This window comes from Myxine glutinosa, chromosome 2 (assembly GCF_964187855.1).
Source record: "Myxine glutinosa chromosome 2, kmMyxGlut1.1, whole genome shotgun sequence".
Taxonomy (NCBI): Eukaryota; Metazoa; Chordata; class Myxini; order Myxiniformes; family Myxinidae; genus Myxine; species Myxine glutinosa.
In genome coordinates, this window is record NC_136262.1 from 64,481,299 (window position 1) to 64,502,473 (window position 21,175).

General features: G+C 45.2%; 1 protein-coding gene across 1 annotated transcript in view; it reads left to right on the forward strand.

Moving 5' to 3' along the window:
- DDX27 (DEAD-box helicase 27) overlaps positions 1-21,175 on the forward strand; it is a 90,174-nt gene that overhangs the window by 40,667 nt on the left and 28,332 nt on the right. Inside the window, exons 11-12 of the mRNA XM_078773383.1 lie at positions 874-1,015; positions 11,445-11,598. Of these exons, the coding sequence (XP_078629509.1) occupies positions 874-1,015; positions 11,445-11,598 (296 nt within the window). The remainder of the gene's footprint in view (positions 1-873; positions 1,016-11,444; positions 11,599-21,175) is intronic.

Genomic DNA, 21,175 nt, shown 5'->3' on the forward strand with positions numbered 1-21,175 from the left:
AAGCCCTCCCACAGATCTCCCGATGTCCCTGCTCTCAAATGTTGTACTTGTGTGCTACCCCTTCTCTCCCCATCTTGTCTCCCGCTCCCTTTATTTTGTCTTGTGTGTCCGTTTGTTTTTTTTGTCATTAATGTTGGCTCTTACACGAGCCTTGACCTTTTATACAAAAAAAAAAAAAAAATTTGCAAAATATGTAATACAGTGATATTGAAATCTGAATGAGAATAATTCTAAATTTTCATTGGAAGTGGAAGTTCAAACTAAAGAATCTAACACTGAGCTTCACAGTGAAGTGGAAGCAGATGAAGGATGACCTCAGGCAAATGATAAAGAATGGAGCAGAATGTTTGGGAAGTACAACATGCCCTCTTTTGATTAAACCTGTCAGCAAAACGCCTATTACGTCAGGACCCGAAAAATCTAATAATATGTCGAATAATAGTAAGGTTGAATTAAACCCATCAGAATGCATGTGTACTGTACTGTTGTGACCACAGTGCGGCCTGAACACACAGTAATCAAGCGTTATGTTACGCAATCAAGTGTTACATTACTCAAATAACGAAAGAAAAAAAAAGCGTTACATTTTTCTTTGAGCAGTCGCATACTGGAGTTAAGTAATCTGTGACCGTGTGACGAATCAGCCCGTTCTGATATAACTGTGAGTAGGGTGATATGGATAATAGGTGTCAGGTTAATTTTGCAATAGCTCATTAAATGCGCGTTTCCCAATCGGACCGTTACTGGATATTTCGCATGTTGTGACCACAGTGGCGGTCATTCGTGTTATAAGCAGAGAACTGATAAACATTCCAAAGGACCTCCCCTCCCTCCTCTACCTTTTGATTATGACCTGGTGTCTGCCCTGCTTAGGTGCAAGAGCTGGCAGCAGTCTCGCTGCGAAACCCTGTGAAGGTCTTCGTCAACAGCAACACAGCTGTGGCACCATTTTTGCGGCAGGAATTTGTACGAATCAGGGGAAACCAGGAAGGAGACCGGGAGGCAATTCTGGCTGGTGAGTGAATGAGACGTTTGGGTATCAGCTGGATTGAAAGTCGTTTGAGCAATTTTGCTAATTTGGCTAGACGAAGTTTAGCCAAATCCTACTTTGTTTTTCAGCAAAATAGAAAAGGATCAAGTGTTTAAATGTACAGGGTCCGTTGTGACGATTTTCCAGGGAGGTGTGACTATTTTCAGAAAACTCGTACACAGTTATTTTTAGTCTAATTTAAATTTTTTTATTTTTTAAAGACTACATACAGACTTGGCATTTAATATGGAATATTTTTTTCTTGACTTGGGTTTACTTTCTGAACTCAGTATATCAATCTGGTGAGTTTCTTTTACACTTTGGTGATTTATTTGTTAAAAGAACCATGTCACTGATTGTCTGTCGCAGCAAGAAGTCAACAACAGGATTATATCACAGGTGGCGTGGCAAAATGTACGGACAGGTGCATTTGACGATTGGCTTCACAGTCGGGTATACAAGGGTTGTTGCATTGTGTATGAGTGGAAAACAACTGCTGCACGTCTCCAAAAGTTCTTGCCGCTTCCTCTGGAGATGGTCCGTCAACTCGACAATGCTGTTTGTCATGGAGTGGTGGCTTTACGACATTACAGCATGAAAGAGCGTGCTATTGCTCGGCAGTATGGCATCACTCAAGGTCAGGTGTCAAAGATCCTGAAACGAAATGCTCAGAGGGGTGTCTCTACTCCAATACCGAGGCCAGGACGTCCCCGCAGAACCACAAGGAGGGATGATCACCAGCTGCACCGGTTAGTCTGCAATGGCCGTACCAAGTCAGCTAATCGGCTTAGGGCTGAGTGGCAGCAACTGACACGTGTGCCTGTATCCAGAAGGCTAGTCAACCAACGACTGGTTCAAGCAAGCTATCGTGCCAGGCGTCCTCTGAGAAAGCCACGCCTGACCAGACAACACTGCCAGCGCCGATTGCAGTGGGCCAGAGAGCACCGTCAATGGCAGCCAGGACACTGGAATCATGTGATCTTCAGTGACGAGTCTAGATTTCTGGTCTATCGTCAAGATGGCCGCGTCTGAGTGCGCAGACAAGTGCTTGAAGCCTACAACAAAGATTGTATAGTGCCAAGAGTCCAAGCTGGAGGTGGTGGGGTGACCGTTTGGGCTGCTTTTCATGCAGGGGGCAAAACTGACCTGGTTGTTCTGAATGGAAACCTGAACCAGTTCAAGTACAGGGCCATTCTGGAAGAAACATTGCTTCCATTTGCTCGTGCAGCCTTTCGAGGAAACTTTGTCTTCCGAGATGACAATGCACGGCCTCATCGTGCTCGCATGATCCAACACTTTCTTGCTGACCGTGGTGTAGAGCATATTGAGTGGCCTGCCATGTCGCCGGATTTGAATCCGATAGAGAACTTGTGGGCAGAATTAACGCGTCAAATCGACCACTTGGACCAGCAGTCGACCTCTGTGCGTGAATTGCAGCAGGCTATTGTCACTGCATGGCAAGTGATTCCTGTCCAAACCTTGGCAAATCTCGTGAACAGCATGCCTCAACGTGTACGTGCTCTCCTGAATGCTCGTGGGGGTTACACGAAGTACTGAACTGTAATTTTATTGTCGGTAATCCCAGTCGTAATTTAACTTTTGTTTTTGTTAAAAAAAATTTGGCTAATGTGCAAAATAAAGAGATACTTCTGGAAAACGTACAGAAGTTTAACACAGCACTGTCCATGAATTGAGTTTGATATCGGTTTACATCACTTTCAAGGATCAATTTATTTGTTTCGAAATGTCAAATGTGGTTTTTGTTTCTTTTAAAGGTCACATTAACAAAATCTAGAATAATTTCAACATAATTCCAATGAACTTTTGGTTCTAAGACATCTTGAAAAGTAAGTTCACCCCCACAAAAAAATATTCCATATTAAATGCCAAGTCTGTATATAATGCCATGTAATACACTGTAACAAAGACATTTTAAAAATGTAATTCATGTTTGAAAAATGACATCATCTAAATGGCGGCCGTTCTTGTCCAAGCATTCTTGCAGACGCGCTGAAAAGTTGTCCATAGACCTTTCAACCATGGCAAGTGGAATAGCTCGAATTTCTCTGGTGATGGCATCTGAAAGGGTCTCAAGAGTGCGTGGTTTTTCAATGTAAACCTTAGCTTTCAAGTAACCCCATAAAAAATAGTCACAGGGTGAAAGATCAGGCGATCGAGGGGGCCACTCCACATCCCCACGGATTGAAATGAGGTGCCCTGGAAAATGTTCTCTTAATAAGGCCATTGATTCTCTTGAGGTATGGCAAGTAGCCCCATCTTGCTGAACCAAACTGTAGGGAGGTCAATGCGATGTCGTCTCAATTTAGGCAGTAAGAACTCGCGCAACATCATAACATAACGTTGTGAGTTGACTGTCACAGTGTGCGACTGACATCCGTAGAGCGCGAGCGTGCCGTACCGCTGACCGACGAGGGCTGGCCTCCACAGCTTGTCGAACCCTTTCGATGTTTTCCGGGGTCCTAACGGTTCGATCACCTCCCTGAGCTGCTCCCGGCCTCACAGATCCAGTTGTCCTGAAGTTTTTTACCCACTTAAATATTGTGTTTCGAGACGGAACGGCGCCACGTCGACCAACATTGAAGTGAGTACGAAATCTGCGCTGTGTAAGCACCACCGAACTACCCGTTTGAATAAACGTCTCAACAACAAAGATGCGATGTTCAATCGTCCACAGCTCCATGGCTACTGAAATGGTGCCTAACAACGAGTAACCAACAGCCATCACGCATGCGCTAGACCCCCCCACTTCCATTGTTATACCCAATTCAAACATGAATTACATTTTTAAAATGTCTTTGTTACAGTGTATTAAATGGCATTATATATGTAGTCTTTTTAAAAAATTGAAATTCGACTAAAAATAACTGTACGAGTTTTCTGAAAATCGTCACACCTCCCTGACGGACCCTGTATAAACACGAAATTCGTATAAACACGAAATGTATGTTGCAAAAAAGAAATGAAAATGGTACTTAACGCATTGACTGTTGACCCCCATTGACACAAAAGCCCCCTCGCGTCCCGAACCAGCCGAACCATTAACAATACTTATGGGTGTTAAAGGGGTTTCATTCAATTCTATTTTAGCTCTTTCACGAGCCTCGATTCAGTATACAAAAACAAACCAAAAAAAAAACTCAGCACGTAATTGGATTTTGATATCTTCACCTTTTTTTATCGTTTTTTTTTCTTTTTTTTCTTTATACAAAGTTGAGGCTCGTGTAAGAGCTGACACATAAAATACATCAAAACATTAAACAGAAACACACATGAAACAAAGTAAATGGAGCAGGAGACAAGAGGAAAAGACAAGAGGAGACGAGAGAGAAAGAGAGAAAAGCACAATCATAGAGAACAGCGACATCGGGAGATCTGTGGAAGGGAGAGGGCTGGTGCGGGGTACATGGAATAAAACAAATCGACACTACTAGGACTTACTAGAAAACGGAATTTGAAAAATGTGTATTTGTGGTGTTTTAACGGGGGTACAAAAGATCAAGGTTTTGGATGGGGGAAGATAAAAGGTGGTTCCAATAGTTTGGTCCAATATGGTTTGTTTTTTGTTGCCATAATAACATGAAAGCATCTCAAAATACAATGCCCGCCCATGTCCGCCTTGTGCGTGAACTAAACTTCACGAAAACAACAGCTAAAAAAGAAAAATGTAAAATTTGTGAAATGGTGTTCTCCATATTCTCATAATAAAGGTTTGTTGTCCCCCGTCGCACCGCGGAGCGAAAGGGGGACTATGGTTTTCCCCTCCGTCCGTGCGTGCGTGCATGCATAAGCAAAGGACCGAATTCTAATTTGGTGTGTGGGTGCAACCCACGTCAAAATCCAAGATGGCCACCGCCATGTATGTCTGACGCCATGTATGTCTGAACCTTGTGAGCGGAATATCTTGAAAAATAAGCGAAGTACCAACTTCTAATCTGGTGTGTGGGTGTATCTAGGCATAAGGAAGAACGCTATTGAAAATTGGGTCGCCACGTCAAAATCCAAGATGGCCGCCTTGTGTCTTCCACTTTGTCAACTCACATCACTTCACCGACGGGGGACCTAGGCGTAACGTTTGGTGATTATTTGATGACAAAAGCTCAAATGATAAATAAATAAACGTGGAAGAGATTGCAAAACTGGCTGTCTCACGATGTGTCGGAGATGGCCGAATAAGGCCTATTTGTACTTGCTTTCATTTTGCTCTTTGACATTTTGACCCAACTATTAATTGGTTTCAACTGGTTTCAAATGTCTTAAATAATAGTCTAGTCAAATTTCTGAGAAACGTGAATTCATGAGGCATTTTTGAGTAAAAGCAAGCAAACCACTTTTTCTGGGGTAGTTTTTCGTGCTGAATACGAATCTGTTGTTTGCCAAGCCCAAACATGCGTAATTAGGTCACTAATCAAGGTCAAAGGTCAATGAGTGCAAAATTCAAAATTTTTGAAAAAATGTTTTATTTTACATCCCCTATCTGTACATTTCAATTATTTTACAGTATTTTGTCTGGTAAGGTTACTACAGCTTTTCACAATTATGAAAGTAAAGGGAATTGTGAAGGGAAAAAATCAGATTTTTGTGAATATATCCGTAATGAAGCAACTTTTCGTTTTTTGACATACTGTTTTAATTCACTTGAATTGTTGCCTTAAATACCATCAGTGAAGTGGTTTACCTGAGTCCTATATAATAGCAAGATTGTTTTCTACACTAAATGTCAATATTTGACTAATTAGCCACTTAATTAAGGCTAACGGTCACAAGGCGCAAAGTGCACTTACATGGCACAAGGCGCAAAATGCACTTCATGGCAAACATGTTTGGAGTGCAGGCAGTTGATCATTATCACATGTATTCTTAATTAATCCTGAATCAATTGCAGTCTGTCAGACTGATTGGCTGGAAGGAGGAGCCATCCAGGGGAATGCCAATTAGCTTAACTGTGTAAGCTCTGACCCCCCCCCCCCCCTACTTTGGCCTGTTTCGACATGGTGTTTCACTGGCATTGCACTTGCAGGCCTCAGTGCAGAACTGTTTCCCCCACTTCCGACAAGAGCAACTATCAGAACTGCAACCTTTCTTGCAACCACACTGAGTAAGTTCTCGGCATCCCTTTGGAATTGACGGTAAAGTTGTAAGAACCGGTGACAACTTGTCATCAACGAGTTTCCATCCACAATCAGTCGGCGGTGGCAGATCTGTCATTGGATTACTGGCCTCTCTCCAAATGAAACTTTGGTAGTTTGCACGCTCTATGTGGAACTTTGCTGCATCACTAGATGGAGGTAGGGTCTCCGTTGCATGGCATTTGTTGAACAGTTTAATGCGGGCTTGATTACAGTTCTCAGATGGTTCCTTGTAGATATGGCAAATGAACTTTTCAGCATCTTCTGTGACCTTCTTTGATGGTGTCGGAAACTGCTGTTGTTGGATCTTTTCAACTGCTGTTGGTATATCCAACGTTGACGTATTGGATGGTTTGATGTCTCCAAGACCGCTTTCAGCAGATGGCCCCCTCTGCCAGGCAGCTAACTGAGTAGCGTGAAATGTATTTTTGCCATCTAGGGTAGAGTCATTGATGTCAATATTGTCGCCAGAAAAATGCACAAATCGTCCCGAAACCAGGTTGCTGGTAACAACTGCCCCAGTTTCTTGATCAAGCGCTTTCAGAGTGTTTTCAGCCATGACAGTGTCATCTATCTATAATTCCAGCAATCTCTGTGTGTGTGTGTGTGTGTGTGTGTGTGTGTGTGTGTGTGTGTGTGTGTGTGTGTGTGTGTGTGTGTGTGTGTGTGTGTGTGTGTGTGTGTGTGTGTGTGTGTGTGTGTGTGTGTGTGTGTGTGTGTGTGTGTGTGTGTCTGTGTGTGTGTTTGTCTGTGACCGCTGTTTCTCGACAACCACGGGTCCGATATACTTTAAACTTGCCAGGTATATTGCTGGGGACCCGAGGATGTGCCTTTTCAAGGTTTTAAATTAATCGCAGAAGTAGTTACCGAGCTATGTCCAAAAAACGATTCAACCAATCAGAGAGCAGCGAGCTATCACGTGTGCCGAACGTGGCGAACAGACTCTGCCTCGGATGGCACATTTGAGAGCGTATTCATTTATTTCCCGTCGGCAAACTATGTTGGCGCTATGTTGGCGTTAAACGATGTTTTAAAACTAATTAAAACTAATTTGCGATTCTTTCGCTTTCCTGCGATATGCGACCTTCCGGACAGTCAAATGAGGACGTCACTTCCGGACTTACGGATAGTCATAGTGACGCTGAACTGATGCTGAACGTGGCGAGCAGACACTGCCTTGGACGGCACATTTGAGAGCGTATTCATTTATTTGACGTTGCAATCTGTGTTGATTGTTGTAAGGTACGATCGATTGTAGTACATACATATTTATATTTTGTACATATTCATTACGGGCACGTCACGGGTACGGGTACGGTACGGGTACGGTACCGGGTACGGTACGGTTACGGGTACGCCACGTACGGGCACGTCCTAGTACCTAAGAACCCGGTTATAGCTGATTATGTGCCCAGCATTATGGAATAGCTCAACTAATTTCTTTGATCGAGTTGACTGGTGCAGCGTCATACCCATTCCAACGTGTTTAGGCGGTGCCTTCTTGTCTCCACATACACCATAGACCATGTCTTGTCCAATGCTAAGGACCCTTGTCTTCTTCACCCAACCAGTTTCAGACATCTCACTTTCGTCAAACTCAGCATCGACACTACTTTGGCCTCCAAGCAAGATATTCACAAACATGAGTACAGATGGTGGTACACTTGCCAACTCTGCTTTTTCGCTTACATCGCAACCTTCGAATGCAGGATGTGACATGATATCACTGCGGAGTTGCAGAGCAACGTGCACTAAAGACAGAAAATGATCATCCTGTTGTCTAAATATGGGAATATAGTCTGCACTGTTCTGACCGCACACCATTTCTGAAAGAGGTATGTGACTGAAATGTCGTGGAAGAAGCAAAGTTTGTTTCTCTGAAGGTGCCAAATTTCTTAGCACAAGAAATTCATAAATGTCCCCAATGCAATTCGACAAAGTTTCTTTAAAAGTCCCCAGTCTACTAAGATACGATGTAGGAATTGTGCCGTCGCACTCACTGGCTAACTCTTTGTACCTCTCGAACACTGCAGATAGTTCAAATACGTGCCCTTTCTCAGCAGAGTGACGCAGCTCTTGACACAACCATGATATCGCCATGTCTGCTGATTTGCTTTCAGTTTCCGCCCTTTTGACATCCCTAAAGAATTTACTAAGACAGTTAACATGGTAACATGCCTCAGCTGAGATTAAATCATTCTCATTTGCAGTACGGACTAAGATGTTATGTACAAATTTAGCTTTTTCCGTAATTTCATTACTCATTTTGAAGGTTGTGACACGACTTGTCTTCTGCTTCTTGTCAAAGTTCTGGCAGAACATACAACAATGTCCAGTTCATCTTAGTAGTACTACTGCGTAAAAACGGACATGCTTCAGCCGAAACACTCTTTCTTTCAGGATCTTTTTCGTTTTTCGATTGTTCCTTGGCTAGCTTAGCATTTATTTTCCCCTTGTGTGTGTATGCAGAGTAACATAGCTTATGCCATTTAAGTTTGGGGAGACTTTCTGGAGGCTCTGCAAAGAGAGTCGAAAGCCTGTCCACGGCTGATCGAAATTCATAGTGTCTAAGTTTGCATCGGAGCTCGGTCGCCTCTCTGATGGCAGCAATACCCTGGTTTGTCTGGTTGAAAATCGTATCTTTGACCTGGCTAGTTCCCTGACAAATGATACAAAGTTCAAACGACACATCCTCACGCTGTCGCTTGAGGCTGGCAATAGGTTCCATGGTTGGCCTGAGGGGAGAAACAGAAACCAAACTAAGCACCAGGCACGCATGTTCTGACCATGAAAACTACAACGTTGTATGATATACTGCAACAGCCCTTAAATGATCGAATAAGCGCAGGCAGTGTTGGCCCGGGTTTTAATCTTATTCTCAAAGACACAAAGTAAAGCTTCTTCAAGACAAAACATCTAACCGATATCACTAATTCATTAGTGGTAGATGCATTAGGCACTCATCGTCAATGCCCATGCCCTGCCTGTCTTTTTGCTACTGTTAGGTAAATGTACATGTATGTAGGCCTGCCTATGATGTGAGATGTCAAGCATACATTACACATTTGTATGTACATGTATCTCACCAAAGAAGAATGCATTCCTTTACTTTCATTTGATTTTATATTTCATTTTTTAACAATCTTAAAAAGACCCTTACCTGTACTCCTGAAATGTTTAATGCCTGATGCCTAGGGTACGAACTAGATGGCTTATGCTAGGCTATTAGATTCATTCTTCATCATTAAGGGTCTATTGAAGAACACCCTGCTCTGTCTGAATGGAAATGATTTGACAAACATGGCAAATGCATTGGGGTCAGAAAGATGAAGCCACTTTCACTGTTGAGTGAAAGGGATGGTTTCAAGTGCAAGTAACTGTTACGTCATTGCAAGACTTTCGCACTCATTGACCTTTGACCTATGTTGTTTACCGGTGACATTTAGATTCTGTCTTTATAAAATCTATCTCTAGACCATCAATAGGAGCATAAAAACTCTGCCCCATTGTGCATTTAGAGGTTAAACTGCAAGCAAATTACGCAAAAACTAATTGTCGCCCCTTACAGAGATAAAGGCAAATGAGCATAGATGTGTCCTCACGTTTTCCTTTAAAAATAAGATTTTGAAAAGCTTTAGCAACCTTACTAGACAAAATATTGTAAAATAATTGAAATGTACAGATAGGGGATGTAAAATAAAGCATTTTTTCAAAAAAATTGAATTTTGCACTCATTGACCTTTGACCTTGATTAGTGACCTAATTACGCATTTTTGGGCTTGGCAAACAACAGATTCATATTCAGCATGAAAAACTACCCCAGAAAAAGTGGTTTGTTTGCTTTTACTCAAAAATGCCTCAATCATTCTATAAAGGCACATTTTCAGATTTTTTGACTAGGCTATAAGGTGCTGAAAGTGTCCACCACCATGTTGCAGGCACAAATTAATTCTTCGCAGCATGCTCTCCCATACAGAGTGTAGCATTTATTGGGGAATATTGCAGATTGTGTCACTGATTACATTATTAATTGACCAAGAGTGCATGTATTTGTAGCGTACACTATATCCTTTACATATCCCCACAAAAAGATATCTGGCGACGTAATGTGGGGATCGATGCGGCCACAATGACTCATGCATTGCATAAAGTTGTTTACTACGCCATAAACGAGTGTTTTGTGAACCAGAAAGATGAAACCATGCTTCATCTGTAAAAAACACAACATCCAAAACATTGTCTTGCTCTCTTACCATCCTCTGGAGCCACTCACAGCAGGCTCACGTTTCTCTATCTGGCTCCAGTAACTGATGCACTGCATGAATTTTGTAGGGATAAAGTTTGAGTGTCTTGACTGCCTTCCTTGCACTGTAATATGAACAGTGAGCTTGTTGTGCTAAACGTCTCAGATTTCTTCGGGCTTGCTTCCATTCTTTCCTGCACTTCATACACTTTCTCTGTTGTAACAACACTTTTTGGCGCATGTGATTTTAAACGTTCATGCAGCCTGTTTCTCTAAACCTCTTCACCAGTTTCCATATTGCTGATTTTTAAGGTTTCGTACGACCACCAAACGGACTTTTAAATGCGCTTTGAAATTCCCCAAATGATGCATTCCTCATGTAATGTTCGACGAGAAACACGCGTTTTTCCACCGTGAGTGCAATGGCTTGACTGAGTAAAAACAGTTAAACGTCACTGCCGGGTCACATGAAACGCGATACCTCTCAGGATCATGTTACGTTTTTCTGTAACATAAGGCGAAATTTACGCAAAATATTTGGTTCCTATCAGATATAGTTTTTAGTGTATCGGAATTATTTCGGGTTCTGGAATGAAAAAAATCACCCTGTATTAAGTTACTTGTGCACCAGCTGTGGAGTCGTCAGCGTTATGTTGTCACGCCAAACTGGTTGTGCTGAGACTTGCAGGTCCTTATAAGAATCTTAAGCAATATGTAACATAGTCTGTTGGCTCAAAGTTGTCATTTTAAAACTCTTTATCTTTAATTGTCGGGTAAATTGATCAACGTGCCCCACCTTAGTTGCACTCAACACAACACTGAACATTATAGTTCTGAATGCAAATGACTGGCAGAAAAAGTGCAAAGCCAAATGACAAATAGTTAGTGCTTGGACGAATCATGAACCCGACGATTGAAGAATATATTTTAACACTCATTCTTTTCTGTGCTTTTGTTGGTTTTTTTTGGTTTTTTCCTTTATCTCTTCACACTGCCTGAACTATCCCACCATCCCTTCCCACAGCTCTGCTGACACGCTCCTTTGCTGACCGTGTCATGGTTTTCATCCAGACAAAAAAACAAGCCCATCGGCTGCACATTCTGCTTGGCCTCTTGGGATTGCATGTCGGCGAGCTCCATGGAGACCTTTCGCAAGCGCAACGCCTTGAGGGTCTTCGGTACGATGTGCAACGATCACGCCCATCGTATTTAATGACAAAAGTCTAAATGGTTTCAATAACCCCAAGAAAATTAATCCATCTCCACCCCACCCCCCTGTTCTTTTATTTATTTTGGTGCCATGACGATGTTAATCTGGCCTGTTTAGAATCTGTTCACCTGATGAATACAAACCTAATTTTTTGTAAACCTCTTGTCGTGTATGCCAATGTATAATTAATTGATTAACATCTGCTTTTTAGCCCCAAACCAGGTGTATTTTGTGTGCAGTCAGCATATCTGTCCCTCCAGATCCTCCACTCGAAAATGATTTTACATTTCTTTCGTGTTTGGCACATGCATGCAATAACATCTTGGCATGAGGCATGTCACATTATTTCAGGATCAAGGCCAAAGGTCCGAATTTTGGCAATTTATAACATAGATTATGGGAGAGAATACTAATGGATTGTACAGTGCATTCAGAAAGTATTCGACCCCTTCACTTTTTCACATTTTGTTATGTTGCAGCCTTATGCTGAAATCGTTTAAATTCATTTTTTCCCTCATCAATCTCCACTCAATACCCCATAATGACAAAGAGAAAACAGGATTTTAGAAAGTTTTGCAAATTTATTAAAAAGAAAAAACTGAAATATCACATTGACATAAGTATTCAGACCCTTTGCTATGACACTTGAAATTTAGCTCAGGTGCCTCCCATTTCTCTTGATCATCTTTGAGATGTTCCTACACCTTGATTGGAGTCCACCTGTGGTAAATTCAATTGATTGGACATGATTTGGAAAGGCACACACTTGTCTATATAAGATCTCACAGCTGACAATGCATATCAGAGCAAAAACCAAGCCATGAGGTCAAAGGAACTGCCTGCAGAGCTCAGAGATAGGATTGTGTCAAGGCACAGATTTAGGGAAGCCCACAAAAAAAATTCTGCTGCAGTGAAGTTTCCCAAGAGCACATTGGCCTCCATAATTCTTAAATGGAAGAAGTTTGGAACAACCAGGACTCTTCCTAGAGCTGGCCGCCCAGCCAAACTGAGCAATCGGGGGAGAAGGGCCTTGGTAAAAGGTGACCAAGAACCCGATGGTCACTGGCTGAGCTCCAGAGATCCTGTGTGGAGATGGGAGAAACTTCCAGAAGGACAACCATCACTGCAACACTCCACCGATCTGGGCTTTATGGCAGAGTGGTCAGACGGAAGCCTCTCCTCAGTGAAAGACACATGAAAGCCCACTTGGAGTTTGCAAAAAAGCACCTAAAGGACTCTCAGACTGTGAGAAACAAGATTCTGCGGGCTTTCACGTGTCTTTCACTGAGGAGAGGCTTCCGTCTGGCCACTCTGCCATAAAGCCCAGATCGGTGGAGTGTTGCAGTGATGGTTGTCCTTCTGGAAGTTTCTCCCATCTCCACACAGGATCTCTGGAGCTCAGCCAGAGGGACCATCGGGTTCTTGGTCACCTCTCTTACCAAGGCCCTTCTCCCCCGATTGCTCAGTTTGGCTGGGCGGCCATCTCTAGGAAGAGTCCTGGTTGTTCCAAACTTCTTCCATTTAAGAATTATGGAGGCCACTGTGCTCTTGGGAACCTTCAATGCAGCAGAAAATTTTTTGTAGGCTTCCCCAGATCTGTGCCTCGACACAATCCTGTCTCTGAGCTCTGCAGGCAGTTCCTTCGACCTCATGGCTTGGTTTTTGCTCTGATATGCATTGTCAGCTGTGAGACCTTATATGGACAGGTGTGTGCCTTTCCAAATAATGTCCAATCAATTGAATTTACCACAGGTGGACTCCAATCAAGGTGCAGAAACATCTCCAAGATGATCAAGAGAAATGGGAGGCACCTGAGCTAAATTTCAAGTTTCATAGCAGAGGGTCTGAATACTTATGTCAATGTGATATTTCAGTTTTTTCTTTTTAATAAATTTGCAAAACTTTCTAAAATGCTGTTTTCTCTTTGTCATTATGGGGTATTGAGTGTAGATTGATGAGGGAAAAAATGAATTTATACGATTTCAGCATAAGGCTACAACATAACAAAATGTGAAAAAAGTGAAGGGGTCTGAATACTTTCTGAATGCACTGTATATATGCTTTTGAGAACCACCATTATTTATATATATATATATATATATATATATATATATATATATATATATATATATATATATATATATATATATATATATATATATATATATATACAGACTTGGCATTTAATATGGAATTTTTTTTTTGTGGGGGTGAACTTACTTTTCAAGATGACTTAGAACCAAAAGTTCATTGGAATTATGTTGAAATTATTATAGATTTTGTTAATGTGACCTTTAAAAGAAACAAAAACCACATTTGACATTTCGAAGAAAATAAATTGATCCTTGAAAGTGATGTAAACTGATATCGAACTCAATTCACGGACAGTACTGTGTTAAACTTCTGTGCGTTTTCCAGAAGTATCTCTTTATTTTGCACATTAGCCAAAAATTTTTTTTAACAAAAACAAAAGTTAAATTACGACTGGGATTACGGACAGTAAAATTACAGTTCAGTACTTCGTGTAACCCCCACGAGCATTCAGGAGAGCACGTACACGTTGAGGCATGCTGTTCACGAGATTTGACAAGGTTTGGACAGGAATCACTTGCCATGCAGTTACAATAGCCTGCTGCAATTCACGCACAGAGGCAGGCTGCTGGTCCAAGTGGTCGATTTGACGCGTTAATTCTGCCCACAAGTTCTCTATCGGATTCATATCCGGGGACATGGCAGGCCACTCCATATGCTCTACACCACGGTCAGCAAGAAAGTGTTGGATTATGCGAGCACGATGAGGCCGTGCATTGTCATCTTGGAAGACAAAGTTTCCTCGAAAGGCTGCACGAACAAATGGAAGCAATGTTTCTTCCAGAATGGCCCTGTGCTTGAACTGGTTCAGGTTTCCATTCAGAACAACCAGGTCAGTTTTGCCCCCTGCATGAAAAGCAGCCCAAACGGTCACCCCACCACCTCCAGCTTGGACTCTTGGCACTATACAATCTTCGTTGTAGGCTTCATGCACTTGTCTGCGCACTCGGAGGTGGCCATATTGACGATAAACCAGAAATCTAGACTTGTCACTGAAGATCACGTGATTCCAGTGTCCTGGCTGCCATTGACGGTGCTCTCTGGCCCACTGCAATCGGCGCTGGCGGTGTTTTCTGGTCAGACGTGGCTTTCCCAGGGGACGCCTGGCACGATAGCCTGCTTGAACCAGTCGTTGGTTGACGAGCCTTCTGGATACAGGCACATTTGTCAGTTGCTGCCACTCAGCCCTAAGCCGATTAGCTGACTTGTTACGGCCATTGCGGACTAACCGGTGCAGCTGGCGATCATCCCTCCTTGCGGTTCTGCGGGGACGTCCTGACCTCGGTATTGGAGTAGGGACACCCCTCTGAGCATTTCGTTTCAGGATCTTTGACAGCTGACCTTGAGTGATGCCATACTGCCGAGCAATAGCACGCTGTTTCATGCCGGAATTTCGTAAAGCCACCACTAAATGACAAACAGCATTGTCGAGTTGACGGACCATCTCCAGGGGAAGCGGCAATAACTTTGGTAGACGTGCAGCAGTTGTTTTCCACTAAAACAGAACGCAACAACCCTTATATACCCGATTGTGAAGCCAATCGTCAAATGTACCTGTCCGTACATTTTGTCACGCCACCTGTGATATAATCCTGTTATTGACTTCTTGCTGCGACAGACAATCAGTGACATGGTTCTTTTAACAAAGAAATCACCGAAGCGTAAAAGAAACTCACCAGATTGATATACCGAGTTCAAAAAGTAAACCCAAGTCAAGAAAAAAAAAAAATTCCATATTAAATGCCAAGTCTGTATATATTGTTGCGAATATGGAATTTGGCCTCCATATCCGCTTGTAAATATTCCCCTATTTTCTCCAATACTCCCCAACTTTCCCCGATCCCCCATTCCCTAGTCCCATTGCATGTAAATAACAATCAGTAGAGCCGACCTTCCCCTTATTCCCCCATTAAATGTCGTGCCCAGGTCCACCGCACCACACGTAGACAACTTTCGGACATCTTCCTAGTTATTCTTAATCTATGTCAGTTAAGGCCTCGTTTCCATTAATTATGACTCTTCGTTGCACCAGAATGTGATTATATGGCACCAGTAGTGAGTTTAGGACCTTTCCCATACCTCCTCCCATCTTCTTCCCCAAACAACAACAATAACAACAACTACAACAACAATTACAACAACAACAGAGGAGATGGCGGCGGAGCGGGGGAGGATGCGTCCTCACACCGGCTCGATTAGCTCCAGACCATGCGCTCCACGGGGTTACCCCGAAGGGGCTGGCTGTCAGCTCCTCGTCAGGGGCGGAGCCAGTAACCCCCCCCCACGCACCCAATGAGAAGCAACGTGCCGATTCCACGAGGCGGAGCTAACGAGCCGAGGGCGTGTCTCTCCCCGCCGGATATACGCGGCCCCGCGCCGGATGTGAAGTGAGATGCGCCTCAGCTTGGAGACTGGAGAGAGAAGCCACCGCCACCCCCAGCGCGACGATACCTCCCCGCATCTTTGGACCGGACCGGACCGTACCGTACTGGACCCTGCTTTGAGCCAAGAGTGCACCTTGAGCCATCGATACCCGCTGTCCTTTTCATCAACCCCCGTGTGAGTCAGCCTTGTCCCGTTTGTCTGTAGTCTGTCCGGGGTTAATATAAGAGTGTGTCTAAGTGCCTGTCTTTCTGTGATTATAACTCTAGCCCCTGTAATCTGACCTTTCCGTACGAATATAATCTCCTCCGGAGGTCTTGAGAACTGAACCCTTGGTGTCGTATTGTGTTATTGTAATCCAGCCGGGTGTCTTCTTTTTCTTATTGAGCCAGCGTAACGCGACTAGTCAACGTTCGGGCACAATCGGGTAACTTGTGCGGACACGACGGCCATTCCGCTCGGCCCACCTTAACATCAAAGTCGTGTCTGTAACAATTGGTGTCGAGGAGTGAGATTCGGACCCGGGACTAAATTAGTTAGGCCCAAATTTTGGGAGGGAAAATCGATCCGGAGCGCGTACTGCGCTCGACAAAATCGATCCGGAGCGCGTACGGCGCTCGACAAAATCGATCCGGAGCGCGGGTACTGCGCTCGACGAAAGTATAACGGCGAAATTTCGAATTTGTTTTACGAAACTCGAATTTTGAAAGTCGCGCTATGGCGGATCAAGACGGCTGGGGTCCGGTAGGGGAGAGTGAAGCAGGGTCGGTCCAGGACCAAATTGAGGGACAAGAGGAGAGCGAAGCAGTGAGGGCGGCAGGTTCGCAAAATAGCGCCGTCACGCACGAAGTAGCGGGCGCGCAAAAAGGCGCCTCGCACGAGCGCGCGGTAGCCGAGCCGGCTGTATCAGCGGGCTTTAACATGCAGCCGTTTGACATGCAGCAGTTCATGGCACGGTTTAGCGAATACATGGCAGAGTCGAAGAGCGACAACGAAAAAAGAGCCAGGGAAATGGAGAAAATGGAAAACAGAATGGGGGAGCGACTAGGGAATCAAATCGGGGGGTTAGACAAGAAATTTGGGAAGTTAGACAATAATTTTGAGGAGTTAGACAAGAAATTTGGGAAGTTAGACAATAATTTTGAGGGGTTAGACAACGGGATAAAAGAGGTGAAAACTGGGTTAGAGGGGTTAGAAAACAGTATGGAAGGCAAATTGAGGGACATGAGGGACCAAGCGGAAAGGGAAGTTAAACAAATGGAGCAGCAGATAGAGGGGGTCAGAATGGGGGTAGAAACCAAACTGGATGCTCACAGGGAGGAAATGGAGCAGATGAGGGTGGCATCTGGGCAGGAGATGCAAGTGATGGGAGAAGAGATCAGAAGAGGAGTGAGTGAGGAGGTCGGAGGAGTGCGCGAGGAGGTGAGGCACTGTAAGGAGCACATGGAGAAGGAGGTGAGAAAGGGGACTGTAAAGTTACAAGGGGGCATAGAGGACCTGACGCAGGAGGTGGAGCAGCTGACGGTGGGACAGACGGAGTTAGTGGAGCAGGTTCAAAGGAACACTGCGGTATTAGGAGGGTTGAAAGCGACACAAAACGACATAAAAAACGACTTGATAGCGACAAAGAGGGAATGTCAGATGGTACGTGAGGGACTGACAACGAGGTTGGACGAGGTGATAGAGGTAATGGAGACGAAGGACCGGCAGGTGAGGACGCACATGGAAACGGTCAAGGTAGCCTTGGAGGACGAGCTTGAGGAGACGTACCGGGGAATAAAAGAGGTGAGGCACAAATTAGAAGAAGTGGAAGAAGGGGTGAGCGAAATTAAGAAGCGACGGAGAGGAGATAACAAGGAGATAAAAGAGGAGATAAAAGAATTGGTCCAAAGTCTGTGTTTGGATCGTGATGTGCTCATTAACCGGATGAGGGATTCGCAGGTGATGGAGGAGAAGCGAAGAGGAAGAGGACCCGGTGTAAGTGGTGACCAATATGGTCGTGCGTATGATGCGCCAGGGGATTTAAGAAGCTTGGGGGTCGAGATGGACCCGGGTGTTCGTGAGAGGCCGTGGGTGAAGTGTGCGACAGGTCTGGTGTGCGAAAAAGGAGGTGTGCGAGAAAATCCGACTCTGGGGTGTGTGAGGAAAAAGTGCGTGCCAAGGAGTGAGTGTGCTGGCGAGAATGAGTCGGTCGTAGCGCGTGTGCGAGGGAGCACATGGAAGCGTGGTGTGGTGAGTGTTACAGAGGGTGTGACGGGAGAGTGTGCGCAGGAGTGTGCGCGAGAAAGGTGTGTGACGGACAGGTGCATGAGGAAAGAGTGCGCTGTCAGAAGTAAGGAAGAGTGTCCACCTGTGGTGAGTGTTACAGAGGGTGTGACGGGAGAGTGTGCGCAGGAGTGTGCGCGAGAAAGGTGTGTGACGGACAGGTGCATGAGGAAAGAGTGCGCTGTCAGAAGTAAGGAAGAGTGTCCACCTGTGGTGAGTGTTACAGAGGGTGTAACGGGAGAGTGTGCGCGAGAAAAGTGTGTGACGGACAGGTGCATGGGGAAAGAGTGTGCTGTCAAGAGTAAGGGTGAGTGCGTGGTTAAGAGTGGAGGTGAGAGTATTGAGAGTGACAAGGAGAGTGAGTTAGTTGTGACAGGTGAGCGAGGATGTACACCTGGGATGGAAGGATGCACACCTGGAATGGTAGAGCGTGAGTGGGAATGCACGCTGGAATTAGTGGTGAGGCACGTGGTTGGGTGTGCGAATGAGGGCACACCTGTGATTGTCACAGAGGAGGTGACCAAGGAGGGGGCGCGAAGAGGTGTTTTGGTGAGGTGTGCTACGAACGAATGTGTGCCAAAATGTTCGGTGGTCAGGTGTGTGACCAAGGCTGTGAGTGGAATGGGTGTACCTGGGTGTGTAAGGAAAGGTACGAGGAGAATGGGAACGGCTGCATGTATGAGCACGAAAGGGGTAGCGTATGCATGTAAGCCTGCAGGCGAGGCGTCGACGATAACCGGGTCAAAGGTTAGGTCGACTTTTAGCCGAATCGGGCCCTCGGTGCGTGCCGGGCTTCGCGTGCCGCGAGAACCAGCGGAGATCCGAGCCACGGCGGGTTCGAAAGGACCGCCGTGCGCGATCCACGCTGGGCCTCGCGTGGAGCGGCCGCGTCCGGGCTCCACTAGGCGGAGCGGGCAGGCCGATAGAAAGGGTCGTCATGGCGACCACTTCTTGGTGAGACGTGCCGGCAGGTCGAGATCGGGACATTGGATGGTTCCGTGCCGAGATGGTGCGTGGGATCTCGGCCCGGGTAAACCTCCTTCCCTGCACCGAGTGCTGGACGCATCCAGCCGCTGGCACAAAACAACCAGCATCCATTGTTTGGCTTTACGAAGCCGGGCTTTGGACAGGAATTGGCGCACCGAGAGGTATTAGTGAGTCGACTGGGTGATGAGGTTAGTGTTTTGGACCCAAAATTAGAGAAAAGCAAAATTTGATGATTGGCAGTAGTGATTAGCAGATGATGGGCAGTGATTGGCAAATTTTTGATTTATTGAAATTTGATGTGCAAAATTGGTAGTGAGAGACCCCCGATGTGGTGGGATGGCAAATCCACCATCCCTCACAGAAAGGGGGGCAAAGGAGCAATAGCTTATGGGGTGGCTATGACAACCGAGCCAGGGAGGGCTTGGATAATGATAGGGATCTAGAAGAGATTGACATTAGGTGACGTTAAGGTTAGTTAGTGACTGATACCTGTAGTGGGGACACAGGTAGATTAGTATGGATGATAATGACGTGGGAGCGCAATAGTTTAAAGGGACGACTGGGAAGCGCAAGTTTCAGAGGGGAGTAGTTAGCTGAGATGATGCCGTGTGTGTGAGGATTGAACAGGTGAGAATGGAACAGGTGTGATTGCACAGGTGTGCAATTGGACAGGTGTGTGGAGCAGTGTATGAGTAGTGAGTGTGTGGATCAGCGCGAACGCGCTTGGGGAGAGAAGGGTGCAGGTGGCACCAGGTGTGAGAGCACAGGTGTGCAGGTACAGGTGTGTGGAGAGAGTTGGAGTGAGTGGTACGGAGTGGTGTGCATGGTGCGAAGGTGTGGATGGGGGAAGAGTGGACCCCTTTCACGAGTACCCGGGGCGGGTAGTGTAAGTGTTAGGTAGAGGGTGCAGGTAAATTGTGGTTGGATATTGGCATTTGTGGTGCGGTTGCAGAATGGTGTTGTGAATGGGTGCATTAGTGTTGTGGAAATGGCTGGGCGTGTAGCCTGTTAGTGTGTGTAGTTGGTTGGGCACTCCACCACTGTGAGGATGTCGGCCAGGTGAGGCCGCAGGTGGGCTCTGGGAGCCGGTAGTTGTGAGTGGGTGCCTGAGGATCCCGGGTGTGGATCGGGCAGCCCAGTGCCAGAGAGGGCACGGAGTGGGGAGAGAGCCAGAGGGCCTTCCCCTGGTAGTTAGGTTAGGGTAAGGAGCAGGTAAGCTCGGAGGCAACTGCAGTGGTGGAGGTGTGCAGGTGGGTAGACCCACTGGGAGAGGTACACGTCGCAGCCCAGAAATTGTACGAGGGCACCGGGAGATGAATCGGGGGAGTGAGACCCCAAATTGAAAAGCACCACAGTTTGGCCAATGGGAATTGGTTTTTAGAACCCATAGTGTAAGAGGGCCAATGGTTTGGCCGGAGAGAGACCCCGGGTAGTGTAAAGTTGTTAAAGTCATTTAGGAAATAGTTAGGATTGAAGAACCTGTCGCACCATACGCAGCCACTTACCTGTGGTGATGATGATGACTCCACACCTGTGTTTTCTTTGTTTGTGTCGCAGAAATGAGAATTGCTGTGAGGATTGGTGAGACGCATCACGACGTGGATGAGACATTGGGGTGATTCCATCTCTCCCTCCTTAGGAGGGACTGATGATGAATTGGTGATGGCAAATTTTGATGTTGAGTTGGAGATGGCAAATTTTGATGAGAGTTGGAAATGGCAAATTTGATTGGTTAGGAGGGAGAGAAGACGAATTTGGTTTATGGGAGGAACGGGGAAGACAGTAGGGATGTTTGTTGATTTGTAAAGTAGATGTTTATG